This window comes from Vidua chalybeata, chromosome 24, assembly GCF_026979565.1.
Source record: "Vidua chalybeata isolate OUT-0048 chromosome 24, bVidCha1 merged haplotype, whole genome shotgun sequence".
Lineage (NCBI taxonomy): Eukaryota > Metazoa > Chordata > Aves > Passeriformes > Viduidae > Vidua > Vidua chalybeata.
In genome coordinates this window covers 2,334,385-2,352,102 of record NC_071553.1, presented here as the reverse complement: position 1 = coordinate 2,352,102, position 17,718 = coordinate 2,334,385, and the positions used below count along the sequence as shown (strand labels likewise).

Sequence of the window (17,718 nt, the reverse complement as noted above, 5' to 3'; positions counted from 1 at the left end):
CGGGGCACAGGGACCATCGTCCATCGCCAGGGGCTGGGATGCTGCTCCTGGCTCTGCCCTAAAAGCTCCTCACCTCCTCGGAGCTTTGGGGACGTGGCCGTGCCCAGACCTGTCCGAAAGCAGGAGCGGGGAGTTCCCCGTGTGAGCGTTCCGTGCTGTCCGTGCTCCCGCGGCTGCCGGGAGCCGGCCCCGGGCCACAGGGCGGGTGGGATCCGAGCGATTTAACAGAGCACACACTCGCCCAGCCTTTGGCTTCTTCTGGCACGCTGCGTGTGGTTTGGAGCTCAGGAGGGAGCATCTGCCGGGAAGGACCGCGCTGGCGCAGCGATCCCGCAGCCCAGAAGGGAAACGGGGCCGGGAAGGCGAGAGGGGAATTGCTGTCCCAGCTGAAATAGGAGCGGTGGCGGTCCCAGCCCGCAGCAGCCCCAGCAGCTGCTGCGTTATCCCGGCTGGAAATGCACTGCCAGGGCAGATCCGTGCCCTCCCCGGGCTGCGCAGCGCTGGGGCGGCGGCGGAGTCGCGCAGGGGACGGGGACATCCCCAAACCTCCTTTTACGAACTTAATCTCAGCTTTCCCTTCTCCTGGTCTGTACTTTGGGGGTGTTGGGAACCCGAAGTCCCAATACACGGAGGCGCCCCCCTTTTCTCCCTCTCCATGCCCTCTCCCAGCTTTCCCCGGCCCTCTCCGCCTGCCAGGGAGCCGCTGGAGCGTGGCCGGCGCGGAGCTGCTGGTGCTTGGCCGCCCTCGCCACGGGCAGCTCGGGCTGCTCCCGCCGGGCCGGGCAGATGGCAGGCAGGGCACGGCACGTCCTGCAGAAAGCCACGGTGGGAAGCTTTTGTTTTGCTGCCTGGAGCTTTTCTTTCAGGTTTCCAGGGCATCAAGGGGTCTCTGGGAGCGGGAGAAGAGTCCAACCTTCCCCAGAGAGGGCTCAGTGCCTGGTCCTGCTCTGGGATCACCCTGGGACAAGCTGGATTTGCCTTTGAAGCTTTTGGTGATGGGTAAACACATTTAAATTCCTGCCAAGTACAAAAATAAGAAGAAAGAGGCAGGGGGGACAGAAAGCAGAGAGCAGGGGGGTGATGAGGATGTCAGGGTGCAGTGAGGAGGGAGAAACCCAATCCAGCCGAGTGGGTGCATAATTTATTCCCCCATTAGCTATTAATAAGCTGGCCCTTTGTATCAAGTCTCCTGACGTCCTTGTAACAACTTCAGGCCTTTCTGTGGAGCAGCACCCTCCGAGGGTGTTCCTGTGCCACTTGGCCATGCGAACATGATTCTTGATGTGTCCTGCGCCTTCGTTACCACCATTCAGCAGAACCAGTAATTAATGAGATTCCCATGGCTGCAGTGTAACAGGAACCCCTGGGAAATACCCACAGCAGTGCCACCTCCGAGGGTGCTGGGCTTGCACAGCCCTGCCTGGTGCTTGAAGGATGGGCTTGGACTTTGGGGTTTCCTCCTGAGTTGGGTTAAAGCCGAGTGGCCAAGCCATGGACCTTTCCTCCAGCACCTGCTGTCCCTGATTTCTGTGGGATTGGGTGTGATACTGAACACCAAAGTGTTGGTCAGCTCAGTGTGGCAAGGAGAGGTTGGGGGAGACCCATCCATGGCCACACTGCAGCCTCCAGCCTGTACCTTCCTCCTGTCCTCTTCCCCCAGAAGCAGATGGGTTTAACACATCCCACATATTCCTGGGATAAAGCTGACCAGGACACCACCCCATAGGCTGGGAAGGGGCCATCAGAGCAGCCAAAATCTCCTACAGCACCAAGAGGTGCTCAGGAAATGAGGTGGGTCTTGGCTAAAGGGATGACCCTTCTGCATCCTTGGGGTTTTGGTCACCTCTTCCCCAGCTCTGCCTGGGGCTCAGAGCTGATGTGGGGCCCCTTTTCCTGTTCCCCACAGTGTGGGGTGCTCAGAGCTGATGTGGGGCCCCTTTTCCTGTTCCCTGCAGTGTGGGGTGCTCAGAGCTGATGTGGGGCCCCTTTTCCTGTTCCCTGCAGTGTGGGGTGCTCAGAGCTGATGTGGGGCCCCTTTTCCTGTTCCCTGCAGTGTGGGGTGCTCAGAGCTGAATGCAGGGCTCCTTTTCCTGTTCCCTGCAGTGTGGGGTGCTGTCTCCTGGAAGTCCCCTGAAAAGCTCCCAGGGCCTCTCTGAGACACAGACAGGTCTAAAGTCAACTGGTCCCCAAAGTTTTGGCCTCATGGCCCTAAAGCATTGCACGGGGAAGAGGTCAAGGCCAGGACCTGATCCCAAAGCCATGCAGCGCCCATTGAAGCCTTGGCCAGCCTTGGTGGGACTGAACTACAGCCCACACCTGGGCAGGTAAGAGCTCCTGGACACTTGGGTATCATTTGGTCTTAAAATGTAAATGTTGCTTCTTAAAACAGGCGTTGCTGCCAGGGGGAAAGTCCTCAGTGCCAGGGGGACTCCCTCCCTCCACGGGAGTCCTGCCCACAGAGCAACAATGGGATAAATCTGTTCCCAGGTTCTGAAGGGATCACTGGGGGGACTCGGGGGGTTGGGCTCTGGGAGGTGTAACCCCTCCCTTGGGGGTGGCTGCTGGGGGTTCGGGGTGCTTTGGGGCTGAGTTCCGCCGTGTGTGAAGCTGCACCCCAGCCCTGTTTGCAATTTCTTCCCGTGTTTCCTTTAAATCCAAGGGCAGCCAGGCAAGGTAGGGTTTCACTGGGGTGTAGGATTTCCGAATCTGAGTCTTTCCTGAGACAAACTCTAATCCTTACCTGCGTGTCAGAGACGTGCAGGGACCTGCCATGTCCAGAACCCCCGGGATCCTCCTCTTGCCTGAGGAAGGGCTGTAACCTGGGCTGCCTGACCAGGGCTGTGGGTGAGTGACTGGTTTTTATTGTGTTTTCTGTGCTTGTAGACACCACTGATGATATCATGGAAATGCAACTGAGCCCAACACCCAGCTGGGGATGTTCCCACCTATATTAAGCCATTTATTTTACTTTATTGTCATTAGGATGTGGAAGAATCACCTGGTTGAAAAGGTTTCCATTTTATCTCCAGCTAAATTGGTGCTGGGTCCGTGGTTTTAGACCAACTTGTGCTGATACAGGAGTTTTGGCTGCTCTTGGGTCGGTGCCCGACCCCAGACAGAGACATTCTGTGCTTTGAGCATTTGCAGCCTCTCTTTCTCTTCCAAGACTTAAATAAAGTGGTTACTTTTGGCTGTGATCTTTTTAATGGGTTTGAATGTTTTGCAAGGCTTCCATTAGAAAATCCTCAGCTGCTGCAATCTGCTTTATGGGAAAGTGTGCAAGGAACAGCGAGGACATCAAAACACTCCGAGGAAATATTTGTTGCCTTCAGCCTGCTCCAATTAAACTGTGAGGACCTGGAGTGAAATAATTCATCAGGATTTCTGACGGGCTGAAATCCATGGCTGCCAAAGAGTCACTTAAATTCCAAAGCATTGGGAGCATCCGTTGCATGGGGATGAATTAAACTGGGAGGGGATGGGGTGCAGGAAAGATGATGTCAGGTTTAGGCTGTAATAATAATAATAATAATAATAATAATAATAATAATAATAATAATAATAGTTAAAGGGATGTCTCTTTTTACGCTGGCTTGGGAATAAGAGGGACATTTTAGGTGACCTCAAAGAGGGAATGTGGGAATTCCCAGTGCACAGTGCTCACTCCAGTGACAGAGCTGGGTGTGGGGAGGGAATATTGGGTCAAAACTGCTGCTGGTTCCATGGATTTGGTACAGTTTGTACTTAGTGGTGAGGAATAACCTGATTTTCTGAGGGTCTGGTTTAGGATGCCCTCCCTGGTCCTGCGGGTCAGTGCAGGAGCCAGTCCTGGTGCTGGCTCAGCGCTCACTGCTCTACCAATGCTTCCATCCTCCAAATAACTGGAAAAGTCCATGGAAAACCAGGCACTGGGGTAAGGGATGGGTGGCAGAGCTCAGAGGGATCAGAGGCTTTGCTTTGGTTGAGGTCCAGCCAAGCACCACCCCAGGATTACTTGGTGAGAACTGATTTGTGTTTGCTGTGTGATGAGTTTCACGGCCTCAGCAGAAGGCAGTCTCTAGAGACTGCAGAAATTCAAGCCAAACAAAGCCTCAAGCAAATAAAGCTGAATTTTTGATGGGAGAAAAAATGATTGTCTTGCTTGATTCTCAGAGAGATAGGATTGGGGCTCCTGGGTTGAGGTGTTCCAACCCCAAAATGGCTTAAAATGGCAGCTTTTATAGGCAAGGCTCTGTGCCTGTGCCCTGTGACTGATCTCCCTTTGCATCCCAAGGTGGAATTCAGCTCCTGGGATGCAGCTGGGAAAACTGTGGCTTTGGCCTGGCTGTGGAGCGGGGACCAGGCCAGCCCATCCTGGGCAGCTGTGGATCCCCAGGCTGCATCTCTTTGTAAAGGTCATGGGAAGGAGATTGGGAAATTGCTCCAAGGCAAAATCAGCTCCAGCTTCCTGAGAGAGCCTGGGGCTGCCAGGGGAAGAGGGACCCACGGGGAGGCTTTTTGCCTTTTTTTTTTTTTTTTTTTTTTTTTTTTTTTTTTTTTTTGTGATCTTTTTTTTCCACAGTTGGGGTGGATTTTCCAGACCTGATTTTCCAGGATTCCTTTTATTTCCTTGGGTTTTCTCTGGAGCAGCACCTTTGGAAGACCCCAACCTTGCACACTCCACTGCCTCTGGAAGGGCTCAGTGCAGGCTGATCTCAATATTTTCCTATCCCAGTTCAGCAGCACAGCATGGAAACCTGCCCCAATTACACAGGCTGGAATAAAGCTTGAGGGAAAACTCTGCATCCCAAGATGCTGGCAGGAGGATTCAGGATGCAGATGACTTTTGGAGGTCAGTCAGGAAATGCCCTGGCTGGTGCTCCCCCATTCCTGTGTGTCCAATCCCTTTCCAGGGTGATATTTTTGCCTTTTCTTGGGAAGTTTTGGGGCAGGGAAGGAAGGCAGAGCTCAGTGACACTGGGGGAACACGTGGAAAAGGAAATAGTTGTGGTTTCATTAAATCCTGCTGGAAAAACGGGCAGAGGTTTAGAACAGCAGCTGGGTTGCCTCAAGTGGAGGTGGTGGGTGATGCTCACAGTCCCGATGGATCATTGGAATAACAGAGGGGTTGTGGCCACATCCAAAGCTCTGCCCAGCATCTGCTGAGAGCTGCTCTGGGCAGCAAGGCACAGCCAGGACCCACAGCTGTCCATCGAGGTGTGACAACCCCCACAGGGTCTCATGCATGAACAACTCACCCTGGCCATAGAAAAACAGGATGGGAAAAGCCCTGAGGAGGCAGCTCCAGCTCCTGGAGCTTCAGCACTTTGGGAGCTCAGTGCTGGCAATCACAGCTCCGGGAACAGAGGATTTTCCCGTGTGCCAGAGAAAAGCCAGACTCGGGTGAGGAAGTGCCTGGACAAAGGGCTGGAGGGGCCTGGGTGCCTCCACCCGCCTGGTGCTCGGTGTGTGTCCATGCTGGCTCTGGGAGCACTGCAGGCTCCTGATTTTCCAGCTTTCCTCTCTGTGGGTGCAAAGAACCAGGTCCCTGTGAACCCTGTCCTGGCTGCCTGTGCAGCGCACCCCAGTGAGCAGCCCTGCTCTGAGGGGACAGAAAGGGTCACATCTGGGCGTCACCTCCTCTTCCTCTGCTCCACGCTGCTCCTTCCTCACCCTCACTGGGAAAGCAAAGGCCTCAGACCCTTTTGTAGACATGAAAGAGGTGCGCCGGAGCCCTGGCTGCCGCTGCTGCTGCCGGGCAGGACCAGCGAGGGAGCAAAAACCCATTTCAGGCACAAGGAGAATGAGGGCAAGGAGTCCCACCGGGCTCACGTGGGTACCGGCATCGCCTTTCCGCAGGAGAGGCTGGAGCATCCCAGCGCTGCCCGCCAGAGGCGGAGGGGCAGCTCCGCCGGGCAGCCCCCGGCCGGCGCAGCCGAGGGAGGCGGCGATGGGAGCACGGGCACCCCGCACGCCGGAGGAGGATGAGGACGATGCCAAAACCGGGTTTGTTGCTCCCCTCTTGGGCTCAGCCGCCGTCGTGGCCGGGGGAAGTTTGGAGGCAGAGGAGAGGAGAGTTTTGTGGGTGGGTTTGGGGCAGTCGGATGCTGTTTTTCTCTTTTTTGGTGGGTGTTTTTTGGATGGTGGTGTCCAGGGGGAAGTTCAGTTTGTCCTTGGAGAAGCAGGGAGGGTGAAGTGCTCCTGGGCACGGGATGAGTGCTGCGAGGAACCCCGGATTTACGAGGAGTCAGAGGCTCTCACTGGCATCATCTCAATCACTTTAAGTCCTAATTACTTATTGTGGGTCCAAATTCCCACATCCTCTCCCGGGGGTACGTGGGGGTTGCTGGGCTGGGCTGGGGGCTGCCCTGAGCTCTGCAGTGGCTCTGGCTCAGCACATGAAGCCACAAGCCTGGAGTGACACCGGGACCCCAAAGCTGCCACCGGCTGCTTTCAGTGCTGCTGTTGCAGAAACCGGGATCAATGCAGGATCTGTCTGACCCGATTAGCGGCTTCCTATTGCTTTCCATTTATATCTTCTCTCCACTTTTGGCTCCGGCCGCCGACCTCTCCAGGGTTTGCTGCCAGTGCAGATTTTGAGGGGGACAAAGTCCTTTGTTCATCCCTAGGAGCAGACCGAGGTTACAGCACCGAGCTCTGGATGCTGGCTTGGGGGCGGGGGAGCAGGTGGAGGGGGGCGGCTCTGCCTCTATCCCAGCACTTTGGGACAGGCTGGGAAAGTTTCCCATCGATTTGGGATCGGATTCTTTATCGTGTTACAGGGCAGTAAGCAGGAGGGGGGCAGCGCGGGGGTGGCTGCCTGCCCCGGCCCCAGGCAGGCGCCCGGGCGGAGCCGGGATGCTCCAGAGGGAAGAGGTCACTCCACGCACCTCCTTTTTCACACCTCTGCTGGTTCAGGCTGATCAAAGCACTTTCCAAGCGCTTTGTGTCCGTGTGTCCGTTCGTCAGCCACTTCCCAGAGTGTGCCCAACACTTCGCAGCAGCAACTGTTCCGTGAATCCCAGGGGGACAGAACCCCAGCCCCCAAAGAGCCCACTCAGCATCCCCAAAAAGCCACCGCAGCACCTCACAGCCCAAAATCCATTTCAATCTTTTCCTGAATCAGGCTAAACCCCGGCTCGGAGTGCAGGGAAGATGAGCAGGGCTCAGCAGCAGCCAAGCCTGGCCCGGTCCCAGGCTGTCCCTGTCCCCGTCCCCGTCCCTGTGCCTTGGTTGAGCAGCCGGCACCACCGCAGGGCTGATTTCAGCCCATCTGCCTTTTCCTGCTGCCTGCGCTGGGCTGTGGCAGCTTCCACAGCACACCCGGCGCGGGACCCCGCCGGCTCCGTCCGAGCAGGAACTCGCCCTCGCTGGTTATTAAATTACATCCTGACCCGGTTAATCCATAGCTGATTAATTTTGGACTCCATGGCTGGGTATAAGAAAGGGTTCATCTGTCTCGTGGTGTGTACTGTACGTACTGAGCTCTCTGATAATCAGATTTTTTTTAATATAAAAAAATAGGGGTGGAGAAATCAGAAGGAGGTATGAAAAGTGGGGAGGGCTGTAGGGTGGACACGTCTCTGCCTGCCGTGGGGCCAGCAGTGATGGACACTCCATCCCAGCACCGGGAATCCAGCTGGGGATCTTCCTCACGTGCATCTTGTCCTGGAGAGCTCCTGCCTGGCTTTATGGCACATCCACCGCTCTGGGGAAACTGAGGCACGGAGATGGAAGCAGCCCACAGGAGCTGGTGGCTGCTTGATCAGGCTTATAATTTGTTTCCTGGTGCGATTTCATGGAATCCTGGAATGGTTTGGGTTGGAAAGGATGTTAAAGCCCATCCTGTCCCACCTCTACCACAGACATGGGCACCTTCCATGATCCCAGGGTGTCCAAGCCCTGTCCAGCCTGGCCTTGGACACTGCCAGGGATCCAGGGGCAGTCACAGCTGCTCTGGGCACCCTGTGCCAGGGACTCACCACCCTCACAGGGAAGAATTTTTCCCAAATACCTCATCTGAACCTACTCTCAGTTTAAAGACAATTCGTGTGTTTAAATGGTGAGGTTCATCCTGCCCCTCCTTGCCACAGACAAACTTTAAGCTCTGCTTTTAGAAGCAAAGAGGTTTCAGGTCTGGCTGCTCCTAAGCCCTGGGCTCTCCTGGGGCTGGAGAAACCCTGGGATTGCTCTGAGCCACACCATTATTTCAGTGTATTTTGGCCCCTTTTCCATTTCTCCACTATTCCCACAGTCAGGACTCGAAAGCAGAGGCAGCTTTTGCCAGACCCCATCATCCCCTGGAATATCTGAACTATTCTTTCCTGTATTTCCATCATTCATAAACTACCAGCACCTCCCCTCCTGCTCATTTCCACACATTTGCTTGGAATTTAGAGTTCAATTTGCAAACACCTCTCCTGAGGAGGAGGATGAGCCACAAGTTTTCGCAGCAAACCCAGCAGCTCCTCGTTTTCCTTCCAGAGATGATTCCTGCCCCGCTCCATCAGTGCCAGATGCCCGGGGCACCTCCCTAAGCCTCCAAGGACACTCCGTGCTGGAATCAGAGCTCGAATATTAATAACCCCAGCCCCAATCGAGGGCGTTCAAGGGTCTGGGGTGTGGTTTTACATACTGCACCCCCCAAAATCCAGCCCTCCTGATGCTGGGGGACTGTTGCTAATTGAGGGGCCCTTCAATTAGCTGGAATGAGAAATAGGAAAAATTCCCTTGGTGGAGAAGCCGCGGAGCCACCTGAGCTCCATCCCAGAGCCGCGGGGCTGGAATTACCGAACCCCAGGTAATTAGCGCTGCAAAGAGAGGACAATTAGCAGAGGCTCATTAGTGCCCTGAGCTGCTCCGTGGCCCGAAGCCGGTGCCGGGCGCACGGCAGAGCTCGGCTCACACGGATTTCACAGCAGCCTCTGCGGGGCACCGTTCTGCTCGGGAATTCAGGAAAAGCAAAGGAAGTGTCACTGCCCGGTTCCACTGCAGGACAGGACCTGCAGGACCCCTCCAGCCTCATCCTTGTTCCCACCGCGCTCCAGCTCATCCCATGCCAGATCAAAGGGAAGGGCTGCGATGAGCTGCTCAGTCTCCTGCGCTATTTCCCACAGGGAAAATTAAGCTCCCCGTCCAAACAATAATTCAGGGATCTGCTGCCAAAATTCCTCCTCTGCCAGCTAATCCCTCTCTGGTTTTGGACAGGCTCGGGGGTGTTTTATCTCCCCTCTGGTGTCAGAGCTGTGCGTGCAGAGCTGCTGAGCAGTGATCCCGTACCAGGACTTGCTGGATTCTGGTGCATCCCGGATGCAGGACACCCTCAGGGGCCAAATTTGTCTGTGGGATAAATCCCAGCAGAGCCGGTGATTCCAGGAGCAGGAGATTAGAGGGAAAGAAATGCCGGACGAGTGCCTGGGGCAGCCTGGCTGGAGGGGGGAATTGAAATCCTTCGAGCCAAGAGGGTGTTTGAAGTCACCTTGGCGGAATACAAAGGCAGAACCTTCCCGGGGGTGTCCGGGGTGCAGCCGAGCTCCCCAGAGATGAGGGAATTGTGTAACTGTCCCGTTTCTTGCAGGCAGTGATGTTATTCCGGGCATCTCCCCCGTACCCGTCTCCCCTGGACCACAGCACTGCTTTCACCCCAGGGATATCCCCGTTATCAGAGGGCTCTTGCTAAAGCTCCTCAGCCCTAGCACAACCCAGATCTGCTCCTCTGGATGCTTTTCATGCTCTGCATTTCCCTCAGCCCTAGCTGCTCTTTGCCCGGGTGCGGGAAGTGACCCTGGCTAGCTCCGAGTAGATTTGGGGAAAAAAAAAAAAAAAAAACCACCAAAAAAGGTCGGATTTTGCCTACAACTCCCATCACCCTGTGGTCAAAGCCCTTCCAAAGCTGGGTTTGGAGGAGAGATGGACATAAGCTGAATCGAGGTGCCAGGAATATAAATTTAATTATTTTTTGTTAATAGATGCCCTCGCTGGGATGAGGGTAAATTTAAGCACTGTAGTTTGTAGGGGTAGAGAAATGGTGTATAAAATGATAAAACCTCCCTGCAGGACCTGATCAAAGGTCTGGATAATCTCCTGTCCCCTTTCCATCACAGAAGGCTGTGATGCTCCAAGCCGGGCTCTCCTCCGGGACAGGGAGGTTTAATGTGCTCATTAACGTCATGAGAGGAGAAATAGCTCAGAGGACAGAAGAGGATGCTGGAGGGGGGGAAATCGAGGTGAGCGAGTCCCTCAAGAGCAAAGGAACGTCACCCGAGGAGGAATTCAGGAATTCAGGCTGAAGCCTGCGGGTAGAAATGTGCCACCTCCTCCTCTGCCTTTCTCCGTCCTAGGAGGGCAAGGAGGGGACGGAGGAGGAAGAGGAGGGTGGGAAGACAACCTGGGTGAAGGTAGATCCAGCCCTGGCTGAGGCCAACGGGGACGAAATCACTCTGGAGTACCCAAGGCGAGATGGCCGTGAGCAGTAGCAGGCTCCGGAATGGAAAGAAAATAAAAATAGAGAAAGAAAACACAAATCCCTGTTATTTTAACGACTCATGCCAACCTGCCTGGTCCTGTCCCCCCAGGGTGCTTATTTATTTATTAATTAATTCCTGGAGGTGACAAGCCCGCTGGCACCGGGGTCGGAGCCAGCATCCAGCTGCACCCAGGCGTGAGGAAGGGCCACGTCCCTCCTCTCCCTCGTCCCTCACCGATGCCCTTTGCTGGGCTGTGCCAGCTGTACCCGCTGCTGCGACTGGCCCCAGTCACCCCGGGGCGGGGACGGAGATGTCCCACGTGGTGGTGGTGGCACTGTGGCCGTCCCCTCCTGGAAAGGCGCCCGCTGTCCCCACGACCACAGGCGAGAGGTAGGTGGGCAGCGGGGGATGCTCCAACCCTTGGGCTTTCCCCTCCCCTCCTCTTTTTAAAGCCATTATTTTATAGTAATACTAAAAAGAGCCCTTTCGCCCGCTGTAAATCCCTCTCCCGGTGCCAGCGGTGTGCGGGTCCCTGTCCCCCCTCTCCGGCTCCCTCCCGGGGACCAGCTCAGACCTCGCCACGTCACGGACAAGACTGGTCCGCGCTGGACCATGCGGAGCATTATTGGGGATTAAAGGTGGCATCCGCCAGAAGGGCACGTCCTCCCCCGTCTCGCCGCCGGCGGTGGGGGCAGGAGGTGGGTGGCCGGGTCCCCCCTCTCCGGGCGAGGGGGAGTGGGGAGAGGGTGTCCCCAGCGCGCCACCAGGGCTTTCCCATGGAGCCCCGGCTGATTTCTGGGCTCCCAGGGGGATGGCGGGGCCGAGGCCCCGCACGGTGCCGGATCCCGCGGCCGCGCCTGCCAAAGCCCGGCCCCGGCTTAGGCGCGGGGCTGCCAATTCCCCGGTGAAGCCAAGAGAGAGGAGCCTTTCCAATGACATTGTCTGCGTTATCCAAAGGCGCCTTTCAAGGGTATGGCTGGACTTTTTTGCTCATCTCCGCTTTCCCTACACATCCCTGTCTGTGTTTAATAACTCTCTTCCCAGATGCAGAGAGCGTTGCCGCTTCCATGCCCTGTCCAGGTAAGTCCTCGTAGGCGCTGGCGTGGGCGGGCAGAGGGAAGAATCTCCTCCTTTCTCACCCCTGGAAGGGATGATGGGGAGGGAGGGGACAGGAGCGGGGAGAAGAGGTTCAGCATCTCCAGTAATCTGGAAAAACCTTGGGACTGGACATTGTTCACCGCAGGGTGGTCAAAGGAGGGGCTGGAGGAGGGGATTGCAGGTGGGAAGGTTTCACTGGATGCAGAGAGCCTGGTGGAGACCACAGCCCCAACCCACTGGGATGTGATGGGTAAAACACAAACTCTCCCTCCAAATGACCTTTCTCTTTCACCGTTGCTTTCCCTCGTGTGGTTTTTTGTTATTATTATGATTTTCCACAGGCAGGGATTTCCGCTGAAGGATATTAGTTAATCAGATTCTGAGAAGCAGATGTTGGGTGATTTAGGAGGAAAAAATGAGGCAACTTTCTAGTTCAAGCCTCAGCTGGAGCTTGGAGCACAGTGCAAAGCTTAGGGAGGATGTTTTGTGGCTTTGGATGCACCGTTAAATTTTGTTCTTAATTAAAAACGAGACAGATAAGGTGGTTTGGGGTCAGGTGGGGCAGCTCCTTCCAGAAATGGGACAGATGGACATCAGCATGCTCTGGGGCTGTAAGGTAAGGAAAGGAACCTCAGAGCCCTGCATCACATGGGAAACTGTTCCAAGGACTTGAAATGGAGCTAAAGTGCTCTGGGAATTTCATGGTCAGCTTTAGCTGCTCAGCTTTGTTCCACTGCCAAGAGGAGTTCCTGTACCTGTGGACCCCTCTGTGTCCTTCCCCTGGCTGGAGGTGTGGTGTCAGCTCACCGTGCCACTGAACACTAAACTCTGATTCAAACTTTATTTTATTCTGATTTAAAAATCAGCTTGGGATTTATATTAAGAAAAAACAAGAACGCAAGAAGGGAATGATGTGTGCTGCTTTTCTTCTTTCTTGTAATATTTATTTTTCCCTTGAAAGTGCTTTATCTGGGCCAGGTTTGTTGCAGCATCCCTTTGTAGGCCTCCTGATGCTCCTGAAACCAGGGTTATCCTCACCTCTGGGCTGCTGCTCTGATGCCACAAATCATCCTGCCAACACCAGCTCCTCACAAAGCCACCAAATAGTCCAGCCTGGGATGAATCCAGCCCCATGGAGAGCAGCTGCACCTTGGGCATGTCCGAGCTGGACATGGCTGGGGCTGGAGGACTCAGGTTTGGAGTCCTTGAGGCTCCCCAGCTTTGCCTGAGGTCACTTTGAGGACACAACCATGCTGCTGCTGCTGCTGCAGACATTAGTTCTGTTCCTTGCCCCAGCCACTCCTCTCTACATGTCCCCAAGAGGGAAATTCGGCACGAAGCCAGCCTGAAGCAGCTCTATAGGGCTGGATTTCTAAGAACAGCCAAGCTTTGTGAGTTTAGTTCAAGCAAAGAAACCTGGTCTGTAAATAGCTTATGATAAATTGTAGGATTTGTCCCCAAATCCAGAATCTCTTCCACTGAGGAGAGAGAGAGGTTGAGCCTTGTCTGGGACACGGATGCTGGGTCCTGTATGAACTTCTGCTGTCGGGCCTGTAAAGCTGAGAGGAGGAAAGAGAGGATTTGTAGCAAGTCAAGCTCTTCATGCCCATTTCTGCAACAGATTGGGGATTTTGGCTTGTCCTACCCCAGCTGTGTGTCAGCAAGGATGGATCCTCGGCTTCCGGGGAGGCAAAACCTCCAGCACCCCAAATCACCCCAGCGGAACAGGGAGCTCGAGGCACCGGGGGCAGCTCCAGCCCATGGGGGGATGGGTCCCTGCCCAGCACTGGAAACAAACCCAGCACTGGGGACTGTCCTCATCACAGGACTGGCCCCAGCGCCACTGCTGCTGCTCCGTGGCCTAAATTGTGTTGCTATTCCTGGCAGTTGAGGGCATTTGGGTTTTTTGTCTCCCTCTCTCTGGAGCTGGCTGGGTAAGAAAGCCAGAGTGCCCTTGGTGAGCAGCGGTCACGCAGAGCAGCTCCACGTGTCCTCCCGTGGTGTCTCATGTCTGGGAAATACATTTGGAGGGGAAATAAATCAGGGCGCTGAATTTACTTGGAAAGTTCATTCTGGGGAAAATCTCCACAGAGCTGTTCCCTGTTAACACCTAATTTCTCTCTGTGCTTCTCCCTGAGGCAGGACAGGTAATTTCCCAGCTCCATAACTTGGCCTGGTCCCTGGGCTCCTCTTTGACTTTGCTGAGTTCAGAATGATGTCGGTGTGTGGGGAGATGTGTGCCCGGGAATATTTGGGGATGTGGCGACTGTTCCTGAGCGCCTCTCAGAGCTGGGCTGGGAAAATATCCACACCTGAAAGGTGCTCTCCAAGGGATCCCAAGGCTTAGTCCTGAGCTTAGTCCTGAGCTTCTTCCTGGGGCTGGGAATATCAGGTCTGCTGTGGAGGAGGACTAGGAGAGCACTGGAAGGTGTCACCCCATCCTCTGCCTGCCCCAAGGCAAGGGGTCCTGTTCCTACCGCTCTTCCCAGACCAAAGGGGTTTTCCAAGGCTGGTGGACATTTCTCCTTCTGCCCTGCTTCCCCCTGGGCTGCATTCCCCAAATTCCAGAGTGGTTCCTGCTTGGGGAATTGTTTCCAAGCAATGGTTGACCTATCTGCCATGTGCCCAGGACCTCCTGGAGTTTGACCCAATGCCTCTCCTGCCTGGATTAAGGGCTGCTCTTAACTTGGGACAGCCGTGTTTAAAACCTCCAAATCCTGCTCGGAGCTTTGGATCTGCACCTGGAAACGGATGAAAGGACCCCTTGCTCTGGGATCACTGGGGAGAGGCTGGGTGGGACACCTGGATTCACCCCCATCCTCTGCTGCTGCCTGACCTTTCATCCTTGGGTTCTGTAGGTGGTTTGGGGAGGTTTAACAATGGCAAAGCCGTGCCAAAACGCTCTGCAGGATCCAAAGATGAGCGACTTGCTGGAAGTCATTTTGCTACTCAACGGCATTAATGCTTCCATTAAAAAACAGAGCAGGATTGTGTGGCCTCAGGTTTGTTTTACCCTGCATGTGCACAGTTCAGCTCTGTGTCCCTGTCCCTTGCAGATCCTCCTAGCGTGGGAAAGGCGCGGGCAGCCGGCATCGGCCGCGGGGATTTCTGCTGCTGAGCTGATTAGCGTATGATGGACGTGGCCAGTTGGAAGGAGATGGAGGTGGCACTAGTCAGTTTTGACAACGCTGATCAGATCGTGGAGGATCCCTGCTACTCCAACGACCTCAGCCCCGCCGGGCAGTCGCGGAAGGGCCACCCCAGCTGCGCCAACCTCCTGTCCAACCTGCGGATCCTCATCAACAGCGAGAACGCCAACAATGAGACCATCTTCTCCAGGTTCTCCGCCGAGTTCAGCGATCACCTGGTGGGGGAGAGGGTGGGCATGGATGAGGGGGACCAACGAGTCATCATCAACATCGCTGGGCTGAGGTTTGAGACATGGCTCAAGACCCTCGACCAGTTCCCCGAGACCTTGCTTGGGGACCCGGAAAAGAGGATGCGCTACTTCGACTCCATGAGGAATGAATATTTCTTTGACAGGAACAGGCCCAGTTTTGATGGGATCCTGTACTATTACCAGTCTGGGGGGAAAATACGGCGCCCGGCCAACGTCCCCATCGACGTCTTTGCTGATGAAATCACCTTCTATGAGCTGGGTGATGAAGCCATGGACCAGTTCCGGGAGGATGAAGGGTTCATCAAGGATCCTGAGACCCTCTTACCAACCAATGACTTTCACAGGCAGTTCTGGCTGCTCTTCGAGTACCCTGAAAGCTCCAGTGCAGCCAGAGGCGTAGCTTTGGTCTCCGTCCTGGTCATTGTCATCTCCATCATCATCTTCTGCATGGAGACCCTGCCGGAGTTCCGGGAGGAGAGGGAATTTAGGTCCACCCAGGAGCTTTCTAAGAATGTGACAGACACCTTGCTGTCCCACAGCACCTTCACGGACCCTTTCTTCGTCGTAGAGACTGCCTGCATCGTCTGGTTCTCCTTTGAGCTCTTTGTCCGGTTCATCGTGTGCCCCAGCAAGACCGAGTTCTTCAGGAACATCATGAACATCATCGACATTGTGTCCATCATCCCCTACTTTGTGACGCTCACCACCGAGCTGATCCAGCAGAGCGAACTCAACGGGCAGCAGAACATGTCCTTGGCCATTCTGCGGATCATCCGCCTCGTCAGGGTCTTCCGCATCTTCAAGCTCTCCCGGCACTCCAAGGGGCTGCAGATCCTGGGGCAGACCCTCAAGGCCAGCATGAGGGAGCTGGGCTTGCTCATCTTCTTCCTCTTCATCGGCGTCATCCTCTTCTCCAGCGCCGTTTACTTCGCGGAAGTCGATGAGCCGCAGTCCCATTTCTCCAGCATTCCCGACGGCTTCTGGTGGGCCGTGGTCACCATGACCACCGTGGGCTACGGGGACATGTGCCCCACCACGCTGGGCGGGAAGATCGTGGGGACTCTGTGCGCCATCGCGGGGGTGCTGACCATCGCGCTGCCCGTGCCCGTCATCGTCTCCAATTTCAACTATTTCTACCACCGGGAGACGGAGAACGAGGAGAAGCAGATGCTGCCAGGGGAGGTGGAGCGGCTGCTGGCCAGCGTGGCCACGGGCAACGGCAGCATGGAGTCACTCAATAAGACCAATGGGGGTTACCCTCGAGACAAGGCCAAAAAATGATGGTTGAGGCCCTGAGGGACTGGGCACAATCAGGTGGGATTGGCTGGAAAACACATCCAACACCTGCATGATTTTTTTTTTTTTTTTAATAATGTGCTGCTGCTTTTTTTTTTTTTTTTTTCTAGACATTTTTCAATCTCTGATTTCCTGTGGCTGTTCAAATAAATACCATCTTTCTTATCTCTCTGCCCTGCCCATCGGTCTGGTGTTTTTTATTTGATGCTCATCTGCTTGACATTTGTTTTCTCTGTCCCTGGTGTCAGAGTGGAATTCCCCACATGCAGAGATTTCCCCATTTACTGGAGAGGACAAAGGGCAAAATGACATGAAATGCTTGGCTTGGTGGCACTCAGCTGTCCGGGGATGAAGGTGGGTCCAGCTCCCTGCTTTGCTTAACCCAATTTAAATAGTTCCTCCCCACTCACCACTTCAGATCTGGGGGTCTGACAAATTCCCAGACCTGCGACAGCTCTGGCTGAAAAATAAGCTGGCAAAAAGAAATGAGAAGGGGTATTTTTAGCTGGATGAGTCCCCTGGTCTGCCTGACTAATTAACTTTGATGGCACAGCAGGGTGGGCAGTCAGGGATGGACCCAAGGCAGCAGGGGGGGATTTGGGGTTGCTGGCCAGGCACAGAGGCACAGCCACCCCAAAGGTTCAGGGCACTGCAGCTCAAAGCCCACCGGGGCTTCTGCTGGAAAACTGAGCTCTGAGAGAGGGAATGGGATTTCTCCTGCAACACATGCTCGTTATCTGGTCTACAAACAACCCTGGGGACGAGCCACTGTGACCTTGAAGCTTTTATTGTCACTTCTGGTGCTGCAAAAAGGGCACAGAGCAATGAGAGCCAGCATTTCCTGACAGCTCCGTTCCCTGTTGCAACAAGGAACTTCTGCTTTCCTAAAATGCAAATTTCCAGTGGCACTTTGGATGGGAGCAGCCAGCTCATTTTGCCATTCTCTCCAGTGCCAGCAGGTTTTCTGAGAAAAACATTTTGTTCCCACTTCACTGTTTCACTCGACTTTTTTTTTTTTTTTTTTAAGTTTCTGCCTTCCATTAAAACCCCAGCTTCTCATGCAGTGTGTCATCCACTCCGATGTCCCACACCTGGTGCACAGATGTCTCATCTCCTGACGGATCCCCGTGATCGTTACACAGCGTGCCAGCGTCCCTGGTTTGCAATTTCATTCAGAAAGCAGTGGTGGAACAGGGGTTGGATTTATTGCTCCTGCTCTGTTGGAAAATGTGGGTTTGGGCTCGCTGGGATTTTCCCTGTAGCAGAAATCCCACAGCCCTGGTGGGAGGGGGTTGTTATTTTGCTTTTAGGGGATTCTGTGCCCTGTCTTTCTGCAATGAGGTGTTTTGCACCCCAGGAGATGGATCTGAGACATGACCACTACAATTCCTTTTCCCTCTGGGACAAAGCCCACTTACCACCTGCTCTTCCTGTTGGTTTTTTCCCATCCCTCCACCATCCTTTCCCCCTCCCTTGCAG

At 54.8% G+C, this 17,718-nt stretch overlaps 1 protein-coding gene across 2 annotated transcripts; it reads left to right on the top strand.

Annotated features, from left to right (window-relative positions):
* Positions 1-5,863: 5,863 nt before the first annotated feature.
* On the top strand, positions 5,864-16,309 carry KCNA10 (potassium voltage-gated channel subfamily A member 10). 2 transcript variants are annotated; one of them, XM_053963923.1, is made up of 2 exons: positions 5,864-5,985; positions 14,600-16,309. In XM_053963923.1, the coding sequence occupies exon 2, from the start codon at positions 14,674-14,676 to the stop codon at positions 16,222-16,224; it is 1,551 nt and encodes a 516-aa protein (XP_053819898.1). In that variant the 5' UTR covers positions 5,864-5,985; positions 14,600-14,673; the 3' UTR covers positions 16,225-16,309. The 2 variants fall into 2 exon arrangements, with proteins under 2 accessions (XP_053819898.1, XP_053819899.1); XM_053963924.1 differs by lacking the exon at positions 5,864-5,985 and adding an exon at positions 11,456-11,525.
* The last annotated feature ends 1,409 nt before the right edge of the window (positions 16,310-17,718 follow it).